The sequence below is a fragment of the Argentina silus genome, assembly GCF_951799395.1.
Source record: "Argentina silus genome assembly, chromosome: 3".
Taxonomy (NCBI): Eukaryota; Metazoa; Chordata; class Actinopteri; order Argentiniformes; family Argentinidae; genus Argentina; species Argentina silus.
The window spans coordinates 4,112,763-4,132,238 of NC_139657.1; the positions used below are offsets into that span (position 1 = coordinate 4,112,763).

Genomic DNA, 19,476 nt, shown 5'->3' on the forward strand with positions numbered 1-19,476 from the left:
CAGGGCGATGGAAAGCAGGACGTCTGCCTGGCTGGCTGGTGCTGTACGTGTCTCTGTGGGTTGGTGTTCTGTGGGGAGATGTCGTGAGGAGACCCAGTCTTGTTAAACCCAGTGAACTCCTTCAGAGAGCAATGGACACAGTGGGTGCAGTGGACTAGGACACACACGCGCACCTGTTGTCTCGTGTGCTCTATTTTGAGATCAAAACGTGTGATACAGCGTTCACTCTTTAACACATCTACCGCGAACGCTGATACGTGCTCATGTAGTGTCACAGTACCGTACAGTTGCCTATCAACAAATCATATTTATTTATACAGCCCTTTTTACAAAACAAAAACAAAACAAAAACATAATTAAACCAGTACAGTAAAAACTAAATAAAACTAACAACCAACTGTAGACCCCCAGAAAGACACACTATTTCAGGTCTTTGGTTCAGTGTAACACAGCACAAAGGATACTGTTTCTTTTCAGGATCGCATCAGGGGCACCCTGATCATTCTTTCATTTCCTGGGCCCAGTATTTCAAAACTTTTAATCTGAATCAGAATGATCTAGCTGATCAGATCGAGCTGGCTGATTTCCCCTTTACTACTCCAAATCTGCCAGATAGATCTGATCCCGGAACGCAAAAAAAAAAGAATCCAGGTCATTCTGATCTAGATTAAAACATTCTAAACACTAAACACTCCACATTAGCTCAGGACTCCGACTCGGTCTGTGTGTCTGCGTATACTCCAGCCATGTATATGTCTATGGTGTATTCCCCTCTCTACTGTGGGACACAATAGTTGGCATATCTCATCTGGCAGAGAACAGAACTGTCTGCCTGTCTGTCTGTGTGCGACTCTGTTCTGCATGGGTGGGTTCATGTTTCATTAAACATGTCTGATCTCCCATTACTCCCTTATCCAGTAAGCCATTGTCAGATGATCTCACGGCTTGGTAGCGCTTCTGCTCTGTGCCTTTCTTTCTTTTGTCTTCTTTCTTTGTCTTCTTTCTTTTTTCTTTTTCATTTTTCCTTTTTTCTTTCTTCCCCTCTTCCCTACCATGTGGCCCAAATTGTTTCCCGATCACATTCTTAAAACCACTTGTTAGTATGTCTGTTAGCGATGCTCCTCTTCCACCCCCGGTAATACAACGCGTTCAAGCCCTTTTCTATTCACGACCTCACACGCAAGTGGAATTCATGGATTCAATTATGTGAGTTAGGCCTGTAAAGATAACTAGGGATGGCAGGGGATTATAAGATGGCACTAGGGGAGCACGCCTTGTGGGCTGCTCCCAGGGAGCTGACAGCTGGCAGACATGACGGGCTGAGCCTCATCATCATGATGGGCATCAGCTTTGAAGGGGAAGCAATAAGGAGCTCTGAGGCTAGAGCCTTTGCGTGTTGCATTCTGGGAACATCATGACCTCATTATTATCGTCAACCTTTCTCTCCGTTTTTCATTTCATTTCCCCCTCTTTTCTGAGAGAGGGTATTAAGTGTTTTGACTGGCAAATCTGCAAATAAACACAGATAAAGGTAAAGTAAATAGATTTATGGTCAATTTAGTTTACACTAAGCTATCAGAATCCACTGATACCTGTTGTAAAGGGCCCTGGTGCCTTAGATTGAGGTGCACGTCCAGCTCTGGTACATAGTCCTCTGGTGACCTCTTGTGGTTTGGAATAGCTAGTTAAATGGAATGTCCTTTCAACACTTCCTGTGATTGTATGGGTAAAAACTGAGACATTTCACAATTCAAGACAAACCCCAACCGTCAAGCTCTTTTCCTTCTGTATGTCAATGTCTTAAAGGTCCAGTATGTAACATTCAAGATTTCTAAAAGCTTCCTGATGGTTGTAATGACTGTGTTTAGCCGGTAGCGCTCGGGGAATGAGATCCCTTGGAAGAAATCTTTCATTTACGAATGCTATTTTGGTCTGGAGAAATCGCTTTCTAAAATGGAGTGTCCCACCTGACATTTGCATACACGCATGTTACTGCCAGGGGTGTTCTCACAGATTTCGTCTTTCTGTCTGCCTCTTAGAATATTGCGCGCATTCAGAAACACAACATCCTAATGTCCGACACTGCAAGTCCATGTTAGGGGGTTAGATTATTATTGGGGAGGATGTTTTGTTGTTTTGAACTTGGAAACTGAATCTTGCCGCAGAGGCCATTGGCGTCAGATTTCCAACAAACTTACGTCCTGCTCCGTTAACAAGAGCTTCTCAACACATATACGATGTATACTCTGAAAGGAAAGAATACATAGGCTACTTACGTTTATAACTCTCTTTATGCGAATTTGTTTAATCAGATAATTAAAATATCCAATAGTTCTTGAAAACAGAACAGTTACAAAAACAAAACACATAAATATTGAAAACAATGTATTTCAAGCCAGCTGAATTTATGTTGTAAGCTTTCCCTGGTCACTAAGAGGCGTTGCCGGCTCATTCTGGACACCAATTCTGGCACAGTCATTCATTAGGCTACTCCAGAATGAACTGCTGAAAATGTTTAGATATTCAATGCAAAAATATATCACAAATTTGATAACTAGTTCTTCATTCATCATTCTCTGGGAGATGATGCAACAGTGTTTGACTACAACAAATTCCAGGTAGATGTCTTACATTTAGTTAAATCATCTAATCTCTAAAATACACTGTACACATGTAAGAAAACAGGGATTATTGCATGAATACCTTAAAGCATTGCATTCTTGTTTTTGCATTGAAAGGGGTGGAACCTCAGATAATGTAATTCCCTGGTGGAACCTTCACATTGTCTCCTTTAGAGAGCAGTGCAGTAATGACATCATCCTTTTCAACCGGGAGAAACGTTTGACGGACATGAGAGGTACAACGAAGCCTGTCGGAGGCGAAAAACTGTTGCTATTTAGTCTGAGGATCCATTATCTTCCTGTTGATCGAGAGAGAGAGAGAGAGAGAGAGAGAGAGAGAAAGAGAGAGAGAGAGAGACAGAGAGAGAGAGAGGGAGAGAGGGAGAGAGAGAGAAGGGGATGCTCTCACTGTAGACGTGGTGAGTCCTTGTCTAGACCATGTTGTTGTTGAGCTTGGTCCACTCAAAAATGTCCTGTTCGCACACAATGTCTGAGTTGATGAGCAGGTAGCGGTCGCCCACACAGAAGTGCTTCTGGCAGGCAGCGCACTTAAAGCACTCCAGGTGGTACACCTTGTCACGCACACGCATGGTCATCTCGAACGCACGGATCCGCTTCTCACAGGACGCACAGAGCCCGTCCTGGCCGAACAGCCTGGGTGCATTTAAAGAACAAGAGGGAAAATCGGACTATAGGTCATTCAAATCACAGCGTACAAAGCACAGCGGCTAACACTATAAGCTTCCTCAACCCTTGGGAAGATCCAGACTCTTAGGGGGAAGCCAATCCCACTCAGGGTGGACACACATAAATTCAGACTAAGACCATCAAAGCCAAACACACTGTATACTGCATAATATAGGAATAACTGAATAACACATGAGGTGATGAACAAATACAATGTAACACTGTACACTGCTCAGACATACAGTGTACACACACACACACACACACATATATATATATATACATGTGTGTGTTATAACATATATATATGTTATAACATGCAAATGTCAGTTGGCAGCATGGTGTCATATGGTACCGACCTGAGGTAGTCTCTCCGGCACAGCTTGCGTCCCAGTTTGTAGTAGAGCCTGCGTCCCACCTCCCCCAGTCTGCAGCCACACAGGTCACAGCTCAGGCAGTCCTCGTGCCAGTACTGCTCTATGGCCTTCAGGAAGAAGCGGTCGCCGATGCGCTGGTGACACCCACCGCACGTCAGCAGGGACGGTGGCATCTGGAGGACCTCATCCACCGGCTCACTGTGGCCACAGTACAGAGAGACCACATTAGGACGTTGTAATGCCTATGCTGTAAGCCTATGCTGTTGGACGCTGTTGAACATGGTCGGATTCAACCGCCTGACTCAATTTCAAAATCACCCACAAACACGTAATACAACATAACATTTGTAAAAAAAAATAATAATAATCTGAGGGTTTACCAAAATAACTCTCTGTAATATGTTTTCATTATACAATAGTTATTTAATTAAATATCATTTCCAAATATGATGTTATCAAATCTTGGTTAACCCACAGGAGGGAGCCATTGCTCTATGCTCCAGTAACTTCATGACCACTTTCATTAGATCATAGTGGTGAGAGAATGTGTGGGAAATGCCTGCAGGCCGACATGTATAATACAACTGATATGGAAAAAACATCATGCCATATAAGTGAGGCGTTATACTCTATTTAAATAAAATAACAGTTATTTTAAACAAAACTAAACAAACAGTTCTTCTTCAGAAGTGAGTACAATTAATTATCAACAGAGAGTAATCTGGTTGGACACTTGGGTGCTATATGATCTGCATTTAAAACCAAACCGACAATGTCAAACTGTTAAATAATGTATGTTGATGTTTGTAATTTAGCAATGCTGATAGTTCTTTCATCTAAGTTGGTCAAATTGTCCCATCTCTCAATATGCCTATAGGAAACTTTTATCTTTACAGCCTACATTCTTAATTGATTACGATGTAATAGTCCACAATACTAGATAACTGTATTCTCCAGCACCGTAAGTCAGTACTGAAAGCATCGTGCGTCCTTGAATTAAACATCACAGGTTTATACTAAATCTCCTTTGAAGAGGGAATTGCTGTATAATTTGGCAACTTACTCGTTGCCATCCAACGTCTTTCTCTCAATTGCGGATGCCATTCCCGAAAGATGATTAATTCTGTAATGTTGACATTCAAGTTGTTCAGCCACAAGCATCAGAGTCCGCTCTCTGTGATCCGATCCGAAGCAGCAAATGACAGAGCAGTCAAATTGTGCATTCGCACAACGGTAAATTCCGGGTGGACGCACTGCACCTGCTCTTATAATAAAAACGTCAGCTGCGCGCGTATTTTTGTATTCCTTTTATATTTGGCAATATTTTAATCAAAATGAAGTCCAAATAGCATTACAGGGTAAGTGTGACATGTGACGTCTCTACCATGATGGACGCTCTTCTCATTTCCTGAGGCAACGTATATACCGCGGTGACATTAATATTTCCCTCATAAGTGCATTTAATTATTCAAAGGCGACTGCGTTGTATATTACCCAATTCGCTTGTTATAATTAAAACGTTTCTAGCTTGAGTCGCTTTCTCAGTGCGCCTTTTTATGCCTGCTGTCCGTTGACGCGCTCTGTCCTGCGAATGAAGCTGCGGTCTAGTTATTGTGCGGCATCGTGTTTTTAAATACCTCGGCCCCTCGGTTTCTGGTTTCGTCTGCCTCTTCCTGCTCACGACTGTTTGACAATGGAGGGAAATCGTTCTTAAAGCGACAGATAGCCTGCCAAAGGTTCAGCTAACCTCCTTCATGCATGATTGGAGTAAGTCGTGACTAAACTGGGGTCACGAGTTCAACATAGGCTGCTCTTAATGGCAACAACGTGTCAAATGTCACGCATTTGTTATTATTTGTGAGATATGAGCAAGTCATTTAAAAGTCCTACACCTTTAATTAAATTCACATTAGCCTCGCTTAAAGTTTTAACTGGACCAATGACCGTAGATCAGTTATGTGCTAATTGTCATGTATAGAAGATGTCAGGTATAAGATCATAACTTCATGTTTTAACCATGTTTTTGTAATTGAAGTTTACCATAGACTGTTCCTTAACCATTTCTAATAAAACTGGACCATCCAGCAACTATTGGGTAGCAAGTATGATGCTGTTAGTTAGAATATTCATGCAATTGCATGTTCATCTTAGACTCATTGCAGAATACCATGGCCCACTAATAACTAGCTAAAATCAAATTAACTGGAATATAATGAGTAAACTCCCTTAAACCAGCACAGTAATTCAGTCAAAACTAACTTCCTCAAAAGGTTTTCCGAAACCAAAACACAGAAAGTGAGCCTTTTCTCTCTACATAATCTGCGTCCTCACACCCATCCTCAACCAACGTTGTTTGGGAGCCTTCCTCTTATCTGCTGCCAAAGCCCCAGGGCTGCCTGTTGGAGGGAGGGCCAGAGACAGCGGTTGGACTGGGCAGAGAGATAAAGCACCCCGCACTGAGAGTGGGTAGATTCAGTTCCTCAGGCCAGACGTAAAGGGTAGGGCGAGTGGATTCCCCCCAGCAGATGCTAAAATGTAGGCTGAACACACCTTGCGGCTAGACCCTGGTGCCTAGTTGTGTACGACCAGTGGACAGATATAGAGAAAGAACTGAGGGAGCCCCAGAGCACAGCAGGGGGAGGCTGGTGGAGGTGGAAATCGGAGGACGGGCTCAATGTAATGCATGGAATGGAATGAGGAATGGTATCAAACACACGTTCCTCATTCCACTCCATGCATTACAATGAGCCTGTTCTCCCATTTCTATCTACACCCCTGGAGCACAGCAATGCCCTGTGCCAACTGGATCTGAAGCAGCTCGACAGAGAGAGAGCAGTATACTGAGGTACATAGAGGATCACAACTCTCTAGGAAAGCAAGGCATTAGCTTTGACAGAAACGTCTAAACACAGCACTATTTTGATAACTCACTCTGCCTAATTGACATCAGGTTTGTTTCTATATAAATCTGTAAATCTCAATATATAAAATATACTGTAAATTCTACGCAACCTACTATGATTTAATGTCACAGGTAGTAAATGAATTATGCTTGATGTCCTTTAAGAAATGCCATATCAGATATCCAGAGGTTCTAAAACAAGAATTTGGGATGATAGTAAAACCTGTACAGTTGGTGCTGACATGATGTGATGATGTATATCCTCAAGACATCCACTATTTCCTGTGGATTTGATGCACCAGGCCCTGAACAGCCTGTGGTGCTTACTTCCTACCCCCCATGGCTCCCCTCACTTGGCTGTCCTGATAGACTGGCTGACTGCAGATGGCTCAACCTGATAAAGGGTAAAGAACACAGAGCATCATAGAAACCTTGTCATAATTTTGGCAGGAGAGCCCCTCTCTGGCCTTGCTAGATTCCTTTTAATCTAATTGGTACATGAGAAACACTTTACTCTAATTTCGTATTTTTTTTTGGTAAGCCATCTCCTTCCCCCACCCAGGAAGAATAGATAACTAAATCAAATGAGCACACCATGCAGTTTCTCATTAAAACATGCTGTTGTTTTTGTTTGAACTTCAGAATCCATTACAACTGAACAGGATGAACATCCGACGATAACAGTAAGTAGGCTCCTGGCCTTGTATTCACTTAATGAGGCTCTGATAGTCTTTGAAGAGAAGATCTACATAAAATACCTCTCTTACTTGCCCCAATATCTAACCATGAAAATGGGATGCAAACAGTTAAGAATCTAGATGACCTTTTGGGAAGTGGTGTCACTCATGTCTAGCTTCCTGTTTTGGCTGTTTGGCATTGAAAGCACTATGGAGTTGAAGGCTGTGTGGAATTTCAGGGCAAGTGGAAAATGAGAGTCAGGGCAAAGCAAACAGTAAAACTGTTTTCAGAAACCAATTGTTCCTCTCTTTAATCATGACACAAAACCATGTGAATTAATTGAGAATTAGGTCAAAGTTTGGTACTTCCTAGTAAAAGTTTTGAACTTTGGGGGTCATGAAAGATATCACAGCATATCAGATTATGTCTCTTATTGGATTATACAGTACCTAGTTACACCCCTAGAGATGGGGGGGGGGGGTTTCCCTTGTTTTATGCACTTTCTAATTAGGGTTAATCAACTGGCAGGACAAAGGTAATCATCCTTCACAGACTGACTAATACACATACAGGCCTACAGTATTTCCTGCAATGAGAGAGCTCTGGAGATGTTGTTGACTCTCAGTGCAAACTCTGGAACAGCAATAGGCAGGCTACTGCTTCCTGTCTAATCTGAACCGAAGCGATTATTGGCTCCTTTTTCAAAGCTCCCCACCAGTGCCTCTCTCTGGTCCACCTCTAAGGTAGACGTATGATTTAGCATTGTTACCGCGAGGAATTGAGAGCAGAGACCTGTGAGGAGAATCAAGTTGATGGCTTAAGAATCTCCCGCTGAAAGGTCCAAGGGTCAGAGCCAGAACCAGCCTGGCCTCTCTAGTTTAGAAAAATGGGGGGACAACCCTGTTGTCTGACTGAAATACAGCAGGCTGCGGAAATGAGTCACTCGTTGAAAGGGAGCTTCGCTTCCCCTTGGGATCCTCCCATAATCAGTATTATCCCTAAAAGAAAACACCCTTTCAATGGAGCAGTGCAATCAAAGAGCAGTGCAGCCATGTTAACTGCTTCCTGTATTTGCCAAGCAAAACCTCATGCGAGCTGATTTCACATTCTTAAGAACTCTGGTTAGTTTGCGCTGTGGCGGACTTTGACGTGAAATATGTGCTCTAATCTGAAGTATAAACATCAGAATCAACCTATGAAGGATGCGCCTATAAGAATACTGTAGATAAGAGCTATAGCCATTGAAATGAGGAATAGTGAAGCCATTTACCCAAATTAGATGAATTCAAAGGATTCTCTCTTGATAATTGTTTTGCCATTTAAAGGTGAGAGTTTTGTCAATTGGGGTGTGTGTGTGTGTGTGTGTGTGTGTGTGTGTGTGTGTGTGTGTGTGTGTGTGTGTGTGTGTGTGTGTGTGTGTGGAGAGAGGGGGGGATTCAAATTAAATGCAAACATTCTTTAGGGTGAGTCTTACTGCACAAACCTGTGCTTAGGAGGTTCCCTGAATCTGTACAGGTGGGCAGCTCAAAAGTAAAACAGCGACTTCTTTGGTTAAGTGAGTGCCCTAAACACCCACTCTAGTTAAAGTACTTTACTGCCCCCTGCTGATAGCATTTAGATTAACTAATGCATCAATGAATCTTGATGGTGTGATGTAGCTCAATATTAAGTCACGGTGCAAGATTTCTCAGAGCAACTACGTCTCAGAACTCTTCATGAATAGGCCCAGCTCGTTTACATTATTTGCAGTCAAGCTAGATGTAGCTCTATTTTTAACCAAAATATGCATTGTGTACAAAAGCTTGAATTCGAACATCAGTTGTAACTGACATGCATGTTTGACAATGCCTTGACTCTTCATTAAATCAGTCACAAGAACATTATTAGATATCTTTGCAGCTGATATTGCAAGTGATTTTGCAGATTTTTGGCCAAGACGGTTATGCGCATTTTGCCAGTTCATGCGAAAATGCATTGGTCATGCGTTATACATATCATTGGTAGATCTAGTTGATTATTTATTGGTCCACATTCAGAACAAGACAATTGCTGTAAATTGTTTTTTGTTGTCGCAGTTGATTTGTTTCTTCTGCTTCGATCAGTCTGGCATATCTTGGACAGCTGAAAAGGGACCTTTGCCATTATAAAGAGTTACTTCGCCTATCAAACCTTCTCAGTTGTCGGTGAGGCCGGCGGGGCGGATCCCACATTGTATAGAAAGAGAAAATAAAAGCAATACAGTTGAAGACCCGCGGCTATCACATTTCTCTCGCCAAAAAGCTCCCCTGTGGATACATAGAGCGTCAAGGTAAGCACATACACGTTAAGCGCAAATCAGGAGAGGTTATCACCATCTCATCATTAGCTAGCCACAGTTCGCTAGCTAGCCCAGTACAGTAGTGGCAGTGTGCATCATTCACTGCTCGAGGTAATTCATTGTCATGCCGATTAGCTAGCCGTTAAACCAGCTAGCTGGCGAGATAGCGAACAAGGCAGCGTTTCATTCCTCAGAAAATGTCGCAGTTACCTAATGTATCGTCGTCAAGATTAATCGGTAGCATTGCCTAGCTTGCGACGCTGCTGAATCAAATCTAACGGTAAATGCGAAGAAGGGCTCGATGCGATGGTTGCTAGCTAGGTAGCTAATAGTTTAATCTGGCCAGATACTGTTGAGCTCAGTTCGTAGTAAACACTGATAATGGTTAACTACCAGCTGTAGCCTCGTTACCAGCTGCACTTAATCGGTTCATTTTGGCTGATTCTTGGTGATGAATGTCAACAAACCAAGAATCCTGACAGTATTGTAAACAAAGTTACCCGGCTACTAGTGTACTAGGTACCGTCAGTGTCAACAATGGTAAGTCACCCCATCGCGCTCCTGGTGTTTCTGTATAACAGGTTGCTGATGAAAGGCTTTCTAGATGTCTGCAGCTGTCGTTCTCGAAGGCCTTCTCGATTCTGTTCGTGAATGATTGATGTTATGAACCTCTGAATACATGCACTGTCCCGCCAAGTATCAGAAGTTGTTGATGTGCCGCTCACTCCTGTTAACCTCCCAATTTGGCCTATTCAGATGCCCTCAGCGATGAACGGCAATACGACAGTGCAGTCCGCCAGCCCAGAGGTGGGATCCGCTCCTGGATCAATGGGCCAGATCACTCTTGGCGGACAGTCGTCTGGAGCCCAGACCGAAGCCATGAAGCAGGTTCTGGGTGTCATTGATAAGAAGGTTCGCAACATGGAAAAGAAAAAGGTACATCTCCCAAGTTTCAGTGTTTTTGCACTCTTTGTGACATGTACACGACTAATTAGGCCCTGTCTAAGGCTTTGCCATTGTTTACTGAGCAACTTGGTGCTGGAATGGCAAGGCCTCCCTTATCATAGCTGATTTACTAGTATAATTATTATCTTCCTGTCAAAGTGAAAAACACAAGGGCATCAATTTGAAAATCATTCTGCTTTGAGAGCTTCTAGGACTGTAACACATTGATTTGGATCTGTGTGTAAACAAACAAACACACTGCGCTGCATCATATCCCCAGAGGATTCATCTAGCTAGTTCGAGTAATGCAATACTGGCATGTGCATCAAATTGCATCCTAGGAAAAAGCCTCTGACCATTGTGTGAGTTCAACAATAGAATGCATGGGCTGATTCGAGTGTTGACTAATGTTGGTAGATACTGACATGATATGAAATGTTGCCCCTCTCATGCATATAAATGTTCTGTGTCTAACAGGGCAAGCTGGATGATTATCAAGCCAAGAAGAATAAAGGGGATCGTCTCAATCAGGATCAGCTGGTGGGTCAACAAAAAGCCTGTGTTTCACATTCTGCATGAATCCTATTGTCTCCTACTGCAGGCCGGATGATTACTGTGTCAGTCTACCTCCATAACAGTTTCCCATATGTTAATACTTTCCATGTCTCTTTTCATCTCTTTAGGAGGCCCTGTCCAAATTCCAGGAAATAACCCATAACCTGGAGTTTGCTCGAGAGTTGCAGAAGAGTTTCCTTGCACTGGGGCAAGATGTAAGAACACCTCCTACTCTACCGTAACACAGTGCTGTGATCCGTCATGTATGTATTGGGGGCTTTATACACGACACGGCCAACCCCAGCCGTACTGTGCTTGCTGGGATATTTCACCATCATATTGTCCTTTCCAGCTCTGTTTCATCAACTGTGGTTTGTTGCATAACGAGGCTAGCCAAGTACAGCTCAGTTCTGCTCAGCTCAGTTCTGCTCTGTAGTGAGGAAAAATAGGTTTGGTGTGGCTGACTCGGGTCCTTGTCTCTCTGACCTCAGATCCAGAAGGCGGTGAAGAAGGCTGCTCGGCGGGAACAGCTACAGCGGGAGGAGGCTGAACAGAAGAGGCTGAAGACGGTCCTGGAGCTGCAGTTCCTCCTGGACCGCCTGGGGGAGGACGGCGTACGGCAGGAGCTGAGGCAGGGCGCTGGGGGCTCCTCGCTCCTGACAGACGGCGACCTCACTGCCCTGGACGAGTTCTACAAGCTAGTGGGGCCGGAGCGTGACCAGAACATCAGGTCAGTGTGAGCAGCTCCCAATGAAATGGACTAAGAGGAGTGTGGTGGTGTGTTGTTTTTCATGAACATCAGATTATTGACTTGGGGCATATCATTTATTTGTCTATTGTATTACATGTAGCCAGATGAGGGAACTGACAGGACAAACAAGAAAATGAAAATCGTGCTTATGTAATGTTCAGCCTCAACTGTGATGTTTGGAAGCTGGATTTTGCTGTTTTACTTTTTGAAGGATTGACAGGTTTGAGAAGAGAGCTGCAACCATGGTTACAACTGTGGCTACCTCTCTTGCAGGTTGACTGACCAGTATGAAGAGGCGTCTCAACATCTCTGGGATCTGTTGGAAGGGAAGGACAAGGCTGTGGCAGGAACAACATGTAGGTCAAATGCAGAACTGCGCTATCCTTTCTGTGTGGAGTGGTTGTGAGCTGCCAAAAGGCCCCTTTGTCCTTTTCCCCCCTTCAAATGCCAGTGGATGTCAAGTATTCCTGCAGGGCTTTTTTCCTCCGTCCCAGGGATTTTTCCTTTCCTCTTCCTTGCTCATTTTACCACTTTCAGCTAAGCCAATGACTTTTTGTTTGATTATTAGTCTTCTAGACAGGAAAGGCATTCATTATTCAAGACTCATACTGACTGTGTCTTCATTTAGTTGCCCGGCAGGTGGGGAAATATTTGGCAGGACATTGTGGTGGATGGCTTGTTAAGGAGCAATCAGAAAATACTGAGACTGCTCTGTGTTTGGACTTGCACTGGAAGTTCAGAGCCGTCACATAACTCTTGCATGAATCAAGTTTCACAGCATCTCCTCAGGCGGCCTTCAGGGCCGGGAGAAAAGTAGTGCTTGTAGCCTCGGGCAGTGGTTCCCAAACTTTTAACAGTCATGTACCCACTGTCTGTTATTTTGTAGCCTAATTTATATTTTATGAACATCAACCCTTACATATTAGACGTTGTGATAATATTATTCTGTTGGATAGGGTGCATGCATTTATTTTTGGTACTGAGACTGCAGTCGGCTATTCAACAGGACTGTTTGGGAAGGTAAATCACAGATTTATTTTGCGTACCCCCTAGATCGTTCCACGTACCCCCGGGGGTACGCATACCCCACTTTGACAATAGTGGGCCTAGGGCAATAGACTCTGCTAGTTCTGCTTAAATGAATATTAAGGGCTATAAGGAATGGTGCCTTGTGAAATGCTGAAGTTCAGCACGTGTTCAGTGCTGCGATCTGAATAACCGGGCCCTGTGGGTATAGGATTGCTGCATTCTGAGCAGTCTGGCCCTGTGGCACATACACAGAGCAGTGCATTCTGCCAGAGGGCTGAAATGTTGAGGGCTTATCCTGACTCAGCAGTGGGGCAAAGTGCCAGTGGCCATGTCGCCTGTGGTTCCCCCACTCAGAGACCCATTCAGACAGAACCGCCTGCCCAGCACTCTGGAGCTCTACGGGGATATTAGTGACCCGATTCAGCTTAACGAGACTAGCCAAGCCTGTCACCTCCTCTAGGAGAACTTCGATGGTGACCCGAGGGAATAGTGGACCTCCTGGCATCAGGCGCTGGCTGGCAGAGAAAGTAGTGCACAGCCTTGGACCAATCCTGCCTCAGCCTGAAAAGCCAAGGCTTGCATAATGAAGAGATTGTTATTGTCCATACTTTTTAAAATTATCTGTTTAGCACAGCAGTTGCTTAGTTAACTTGGAACAGCTTTTTTTTTAGAAACCCCTTTTATGCTCGTGTAGGACTGCAGTGTCCTATGTGGCCAACACGGGGGGTAGAGCAGTCTCTCTCATAAACCTGTAGTGAAGGCTCACGTCCTCGCTGTGGATCCTGTCGGGAGATACACACACACACACACACACACACACGGTCCTCTGTTGCTCCGTTGGTAGAGCATGGCGCTTACAACGTTTAGGTTGTCTGTTCGTTTCCCTCTGGGATCGTATATACTTGAAAAATGTGCGCACTTACTGCAATGTAAGCCGCTTTAGATAAAAGCTAAATGGCATACATTATTATATTGCACAGGCATCTGGGTTTCTCCTCATTCATCATTTCTCCTCGACGCAGAGGTGAAGATTCCACTTAAAGCTGCAGGAGGCAAATCGGGAGAGTGCAGACATTTGAGAGCGATTGCAGAGCGAGGGGCAGCCATCGATGCTGGATCTTCTCTTAGAACATTTTACATACTCATAGGTGACGAAGTGCAATGACATCTTCACCAAACTGTAATGAAAAAAATCCACCCACTGCAGCTTTAAGACCATTGAGATGCACCCTTGGGCTTTGACTCTACAGCGTGCTGACTTTCTCATCAATACAATATAATAGCTTTTTGGCCATCAAGTACTGCTGTGTATCCAAATAGGCCAACACAGCACCATACCGGACACACCACCCAATACATGATTTAATACAAAGTCATGTTTTTTAATTGTGTTTCCTTGAGACTAGCGCTTGAGTGCTTGGATGCATGTAAGCATTAATTAACTTGGATCAATCCACTTCAGCGGAACCTGTTCAATCAACTAACCTTGGGTCAATCAACTAACCATCGTTTACATTGATTGGCCAGAATCGAATCCAGAATCTGCCGGTCGCATAGCCATAGGCTTAATCTGCTTGATCTACCGACCAATCATCTCCCACAACACCTTCCCCCACACGTTTCTGATCTGGAGCCACGCCTCGCGGTCGTGTGATTGGCTTAGATCAAATCATGATGACAAATCCTTTACTCGGTAAATTCACTCCCACTAAGGGTTTTAGTTGCGGTTATTAAAGGCTTATATGTTGTGGGCAACAGCCTGGGGATGAGGTTGGGGAAAGCTTTTTGAATGGTTTTATGGTTGTTGTCTTCCCCCCCACAGACAAAGCACTGAAGGAGGCCCTGGACCGGGTGCTGCTAAGCGGGTACTTTGACAAAGCCCAGTCCCACCAGAACGGTGTGTGTGAGGAAGAGGAGGAAGAGGAGCTGCAGGCAGCCGCAGCGGACTCTTCAGAGGCAGAGGAGCAGCCAGTTGATACAGGTCACATTCTATTGTCATTCTGAGAAACCCTGGATCTGAGAAACCATTGTACCTCAGTGCAGTTTTTTCTAAATAATGTGACAAACCGCATTCTAAGAATCCCTTTCTTCTTTTCTTTTCTTTTTTCTTTTTTTAATTTTTTTTAATACAGAAGGTGAAATTGTGGAGGAGTATATTGAGCCCATTGAGGTTGAAGCTACAGAGGTGAGGTGATGAGTTCATACCTGCTGACATTTTGTCGTCATGAGACTGGTGTTTGAAGTCCCGCTATGCTAATGTATGCTAACATTAGGCCACCATCTGTTCCCTTGCAGTTTGTAAACAGACAGTTCATTCCAGACACAGCATACAGCAGCAGTGACAAGGAGCAGGGAGATGATTGGACCACGGAAACAGCGGTATGATGCTCCTACAGACTTCAGGCATCTCTATGAGACCAGTCACTCACAAGTGGCACCACACCAGGTAGAAATCGGAGGACGGGCTGCATGGAAAGGAATGGGGAATGGTTGATGCCATTCCTCATTCCATTCCTTACAATGAGCCCGTCCTCCGATTTTCTACCTCCCACTAGCCTCCCTTGCACCACACAAAGCTACAGGTTGTCCTCTTTAGGGTTAGTGTGGTTATAGAGTGGGGGGCCCCCTTTCAAGTCCCTTGTTGCCATGACAGCTGCTAACTTGGCTCCTCCCCCTTCAGGCGGTGAGTGCCATGCAGCAACAGCCTGTGCAGTCGGCCCCTCCCCCTGTCGCCCTGGAAACCCACTCGCTGAATTCTGCCACGCCCACGCCCCCTGCAGACCCCGTGGTCAGGAAGCAGGTGGTCCAGGACCTCATGGCTCAGATGCAGGGGCCTTACAACTTCATGCAGGTGAGGAGCTAGCTGCCATCTTACTGGTGGGTGACAGAATGGTTGTGGGTTTGATTCCCACTGGGATCATATATATAATAAGTGTATCCAGTCATTCTGCTGTCTTAATGGCATATTACTGCTTTCCCAGGACTCCATGCTGGATTTTGACGGACAGCCCATAGACCCAGCCATTGTGTCAGCCCAGCCCATGAAGCCCGCTCCGAACATGGACCTGCCTCAGATGGTGTGTCCTCCAGGTAAGTCCTCCAAGTTCACCGTCACTGTTGACGACTGCTTTAGAGTGCCTGCTTGGAGCTGCTGATGTTGACAGTCCATTAGCACTCGTGTGCTGGATGTACATCACATGGTTCCATATACATGTCCAATAAAAGCATGGTATTGCCAAATGAACACCTGTTTTATAGATTTGTGGCTTTACAACTTGGATTTACAACTTGTACCATTTACAAGTTTTGTTAATGATCTCATGGATTGTCTTCCCTCCATTTAACACAGAATCCCGCTTATCACAACCCAACAGCGTTCCAGTGCAGCCTGAACCCACACAAGTGAGTATTTCTCTGACAGGAGTATGATAATGTGTCCTGAACAGCGTCACCATCTCTGTGGTGGAGAGGGCCGGTGTCTTGATGTCTTATCTGTCCAGGGACTACATTTGTAAATTAGCCAGTTGGCTAAAACTGGCACACTTACAGAAATGTTGATTTGAATGTGTGTTGTCCCTGTAGAACTACAATTTAATAAAGTAAGTGAAGTACTCTTCTCATTCCCAGGTCCCCATGGTCTCCCCTACGCCTGAAGCTTACTCCAGCTCGCCCCCCATGTACCAGTCCTCACACACGCCAGACCCCCGGCCACAGACAGACTCCATCGAACCCATTCAGGTAAACCTCCGTCATGGGCTCATCACGCACCACGAGTGGGAGATGGATGGATACATTTGGTATTGGTTGGCAACAGGGGGAGGCTGGTGCACGTGTGTTGGATTCCATTCCATGCATCACAATGAGCCCGTCCGCCTCCCATGGCTGGCAGTGAAGAATGGTTTCTAAATGGAATGCAAAATGTATTGAATTAAGTGACCTGGTTGATTTGTTTTTGGTTTACGAGCCTGTCTTCAGCTCTCCACTGCCTGCCCTTTGTCTTGCTCATAGAACCATGCGAGTTGTGTGTGTATCTGTAAGAGATCTGGTCATGAATCTGACATTGATTGATTTCCTCCCTCAGGCCTCCATGTCCTTGTCGTCGGAACAGGCCCCTCCCTCCTCGGCTCTCCCCCCCGCCTCTCAGACACAGGCCTTCCAGTCCGTCTCCAAGTCACCCCACACCAGTGGCATCAACGTCAACGCAGCCCCATTCCAGTCCATGCAGGCAGTAAGGCATTAGACTTGGATCACACATTTTGGGACCAGATATTCTATTAAACCTGCTTTAGCAATGTGTATGCAGCATTTTTGCTTACACACACACACACACACATACACGTGGACTTAATTCCATAATGAGCCTGTGACCTTTTCTCTGATTCCCCTCAGTCTAACAATGGGCCTTGTTCCCCTCCTTAGGTGTTCAACCTCAACGCCCCTGTCCCGCCAGCCAATGAGACGGAAGCCTTGAACCAGGCCAGCCAATACCAGAACAGCTACAGCCAGGGCTTCAACAGCCAGTCACAACTCCCTGTGGAGCAGACAGAGATGCAGACAGAACAACTGCAGTCCGGTGAGCAGCTTTTAAATGACGGTATTATCCCTTGTCTTTTGTAATAATACCAAAAAAAAAGTTGTTTGATCCTTTGTCTCGCCATTTTGGTTCTGCGTCAGTTGTGCTGGAATATGATCTCATGGAGAAACTAATAGCAATAAAATAAAAGATAACGGAAACATTTCCAAAAAACAAACTTAAACATAATTAACAAAACATACACATCATAAAAGCAGCAATCAAACAAAACTAGTCTGATCTTATTTCTCTCCCCCCCCCCCCCCCCCATACGTAGTGGTTGGTGCCTTCCACTCCCAAGACCAGTCCCTGCCCAGCCCGGGAGGCCACCAGTCCCTGCCCAGCCCGGGAGGCCACCAGCAGCCGGCCCAGCAGGGCCCAGGGTTCGGCCGCCAGGCGCAGTCCTTCTACAACAGCAGAGGCCTGCCTCGCGGCGGCCCCCGCAACGCCCGTGGCATGATCAACGGCTACAGGGGCTCGTCCAACGGGTTCAGAGGTAGCCTGTCCTGCCCTCCGCCCTCGCTCGCCCTCGCAGGTTCACACATAAGACGCAAAAGCGCTTCCTTGTTTCCCTTAGGGCCTTTTTAGAGTCTTCGATTGGTCAGTTGGTGTGGGATTTAGGGTGACTTGATGCTTGCTACGTACACGTTATGATAGTGTTTTGAGGTGGTGGTCAGAAATGCATGCTGTGTAAATGGAGGAAGTATCTAACTGGAGTGTGTTAATTGAACAGGTGGATATGACGGTTACCGACCTCCTTTCGCCAACACTCCAAACTCTGGATACGGACAAGCCCAGTTCAGCACACCCCGGGACTATTCCAACAGCACCTACCAGCGGGTAAAGACTTCATGATTCACACACGGGGGGGGGGGGGGGGGGCGGCTCACCTTGCCATGGGCATTTGAAGGGGTAGTTTCTCTGCAATGTCAATGATGTCTGTTTGTCTCTCTGTTTTCCTCAGGACGGTTATCAACAAGGCTACAAGCGAGGAGCCGGCCAGGGACCTAGAGGAGTCTCACGAGGCAACGCTCAGGCTATGCGATCCTGAGAGATCTGTGCTTATGACTGACTCTATCTGACAACTTCTGCCACACTGAACATTCAGAAATCGAGAATGCATTTGCCCCAGCTCACTTATGTCCTCTTTTTGTTTCTCATCAGTGGTATTTTTTCCTGGCTTTTTTATCAAAGTTTGCCTGCTTTGATGATTTAAAAATATTAATGTTTTAACGAGTCTAAACACAAGCCAAGCTGTAAATCCTTATTGTCACGGTTCTAAGCAAGCCTGTGTTTGAAACAAATATTCCTGTAAACTTGAAAGATTTCATTAATTTATTTTTTGTATAAAATAAAACACAAAAATACCTGCCACTGCTGGTCCAATCCCGGGAGTATTTCTTTTTCTTTCTCTGCCCAACACCCTTTTCTTTTGCTAACAAAGTCATTTGGGTTCTAAAAGCATTTTTTTTTTTTTTTTTTGTAACATTTTTAAAGAAGCTCCCAATTCCTCAGTTTGTAAATTGATGTTGCTTCAAGAGTTTCAATAAAGATGTGTTGCATTACCCTTGCTTTCTGGTTGGTGTGTCCAGTGTCTTATGTGATTCAAGTGTCTGATGCAAAGGGTTGCTGAATGGGGGAGTTCTGAGGGAATGTTGTGTTCTTTATGTCAATGCGTTCTCCATAGAATGAATGATATGGTTTATGCTAGGGAGTGTCCCTCCTTGGGGATGATTGCAGAAAGCAGTTGTTGAATAGCAGCTTGTGCTGTAAGACAAACAGGAGAGATGTTATTTATTATTTCTCTGGGTTAGGCCTTTGCTTAGTCAATGCACCCTTGGTATTCCACAATAATTACAAATAAGTGGTTTTAGTTGGTGCAATTACAAAAACATTTTGTGGGCTTGATTTGTCTATTTATAGACCGCTCTGAGTGTGGTAATTTAGATGTGTTTACATTCTGTTTAATTCAGGCATTATGTTGGACAGCCAGTGTATTTGCGTCGCGTAATTCTATCGTCATATCGGGGTCCTTACACCG

General features: G+C 44.8%; 2 protein-coding genes across 4 annotated transcripts; one reads left to right on the top strand and one right to left on the bottom strand.

Moving 5' to 3' along the window:
- Positions 1–2,285: 2,285 nt before the first annotated feature.
- Positions 2,286–5,354, bottom strand: lmo2 (LIM domain only 2 (rhombotin-like 1)). Its single transcript, XM_083666247.1, has 3 exons — positions 4,749–5,354; positions 3,668–3,883; positions 2,286–3,275 (listed from the first exon to the last, which is right to left on the bottom strand). Exons 1-3 carry the CDS (start codon positions 4,844–4,846, stop codon positions 3,053–3,055), a joined length of 537 nt encoding a protein of 178 aa, XP_083522373.1. The 5' UTR covers positions 4,847–5,354; the 3' UTR covers positions 2,286–3,052.
- A 1,868-nt stretch (positions 5,355–7,222) lies between these two features.
- caprin1b (cell cycle associated protein 1b) lies at positions 7,223–19,000 on the top strand. Of its 3 annotated transcripts, none has more exons than XM_083666821.1 (18): positions 7,223–7,270; positions 10,339–10,518; positions 11,005–11,067; positions 11,211–11,297; positions 11,574–11,812; positions 12,107–12,189; positions 14,685–14,843; positions 14,995–15,047; positions 15,158–15,241; positions 15,543–15,713; positions 15,844–15,952; positions 16,212–16,264; positions 16,472–16,600; positions 16,944–17,090; positions 17,282–17,435; positions 17,713–17,931; positions 18,169–18,275; positions 18,400–19,000. In XM_083666821.1, the coding sequence occupies exons 2-18, from the start codon at positions 10,339–10,341 to the stop codon at positions 18,484–18,486; spliced, it is 2,124 nt and encodes a 707-aa protein (XP_083522947.1). In that variant the 5' UTR covers positions 7,223–7,270; the 3' UTR covers positions 18,487–19,000. The 3 variants fall into 3 exon arrangements, with proteins under 3 accessions (XP_083522947.1, XP_083522946.1, XP_083522948.1); XM_083666820.1 differs by lacking the exon at positions 7,223–7,270 and adding an exon at positions 9,447–9,573; XM_083666822.1 differs by lacking the exon at positions 7,223–7,270 and adding an exon at positions 9,447–9,573 and having other exon boundaries at positions 16,490–16,600.
- The last annotated feature ends 476 nt before the right edge of the window (positions 19,001–19,476 follow it).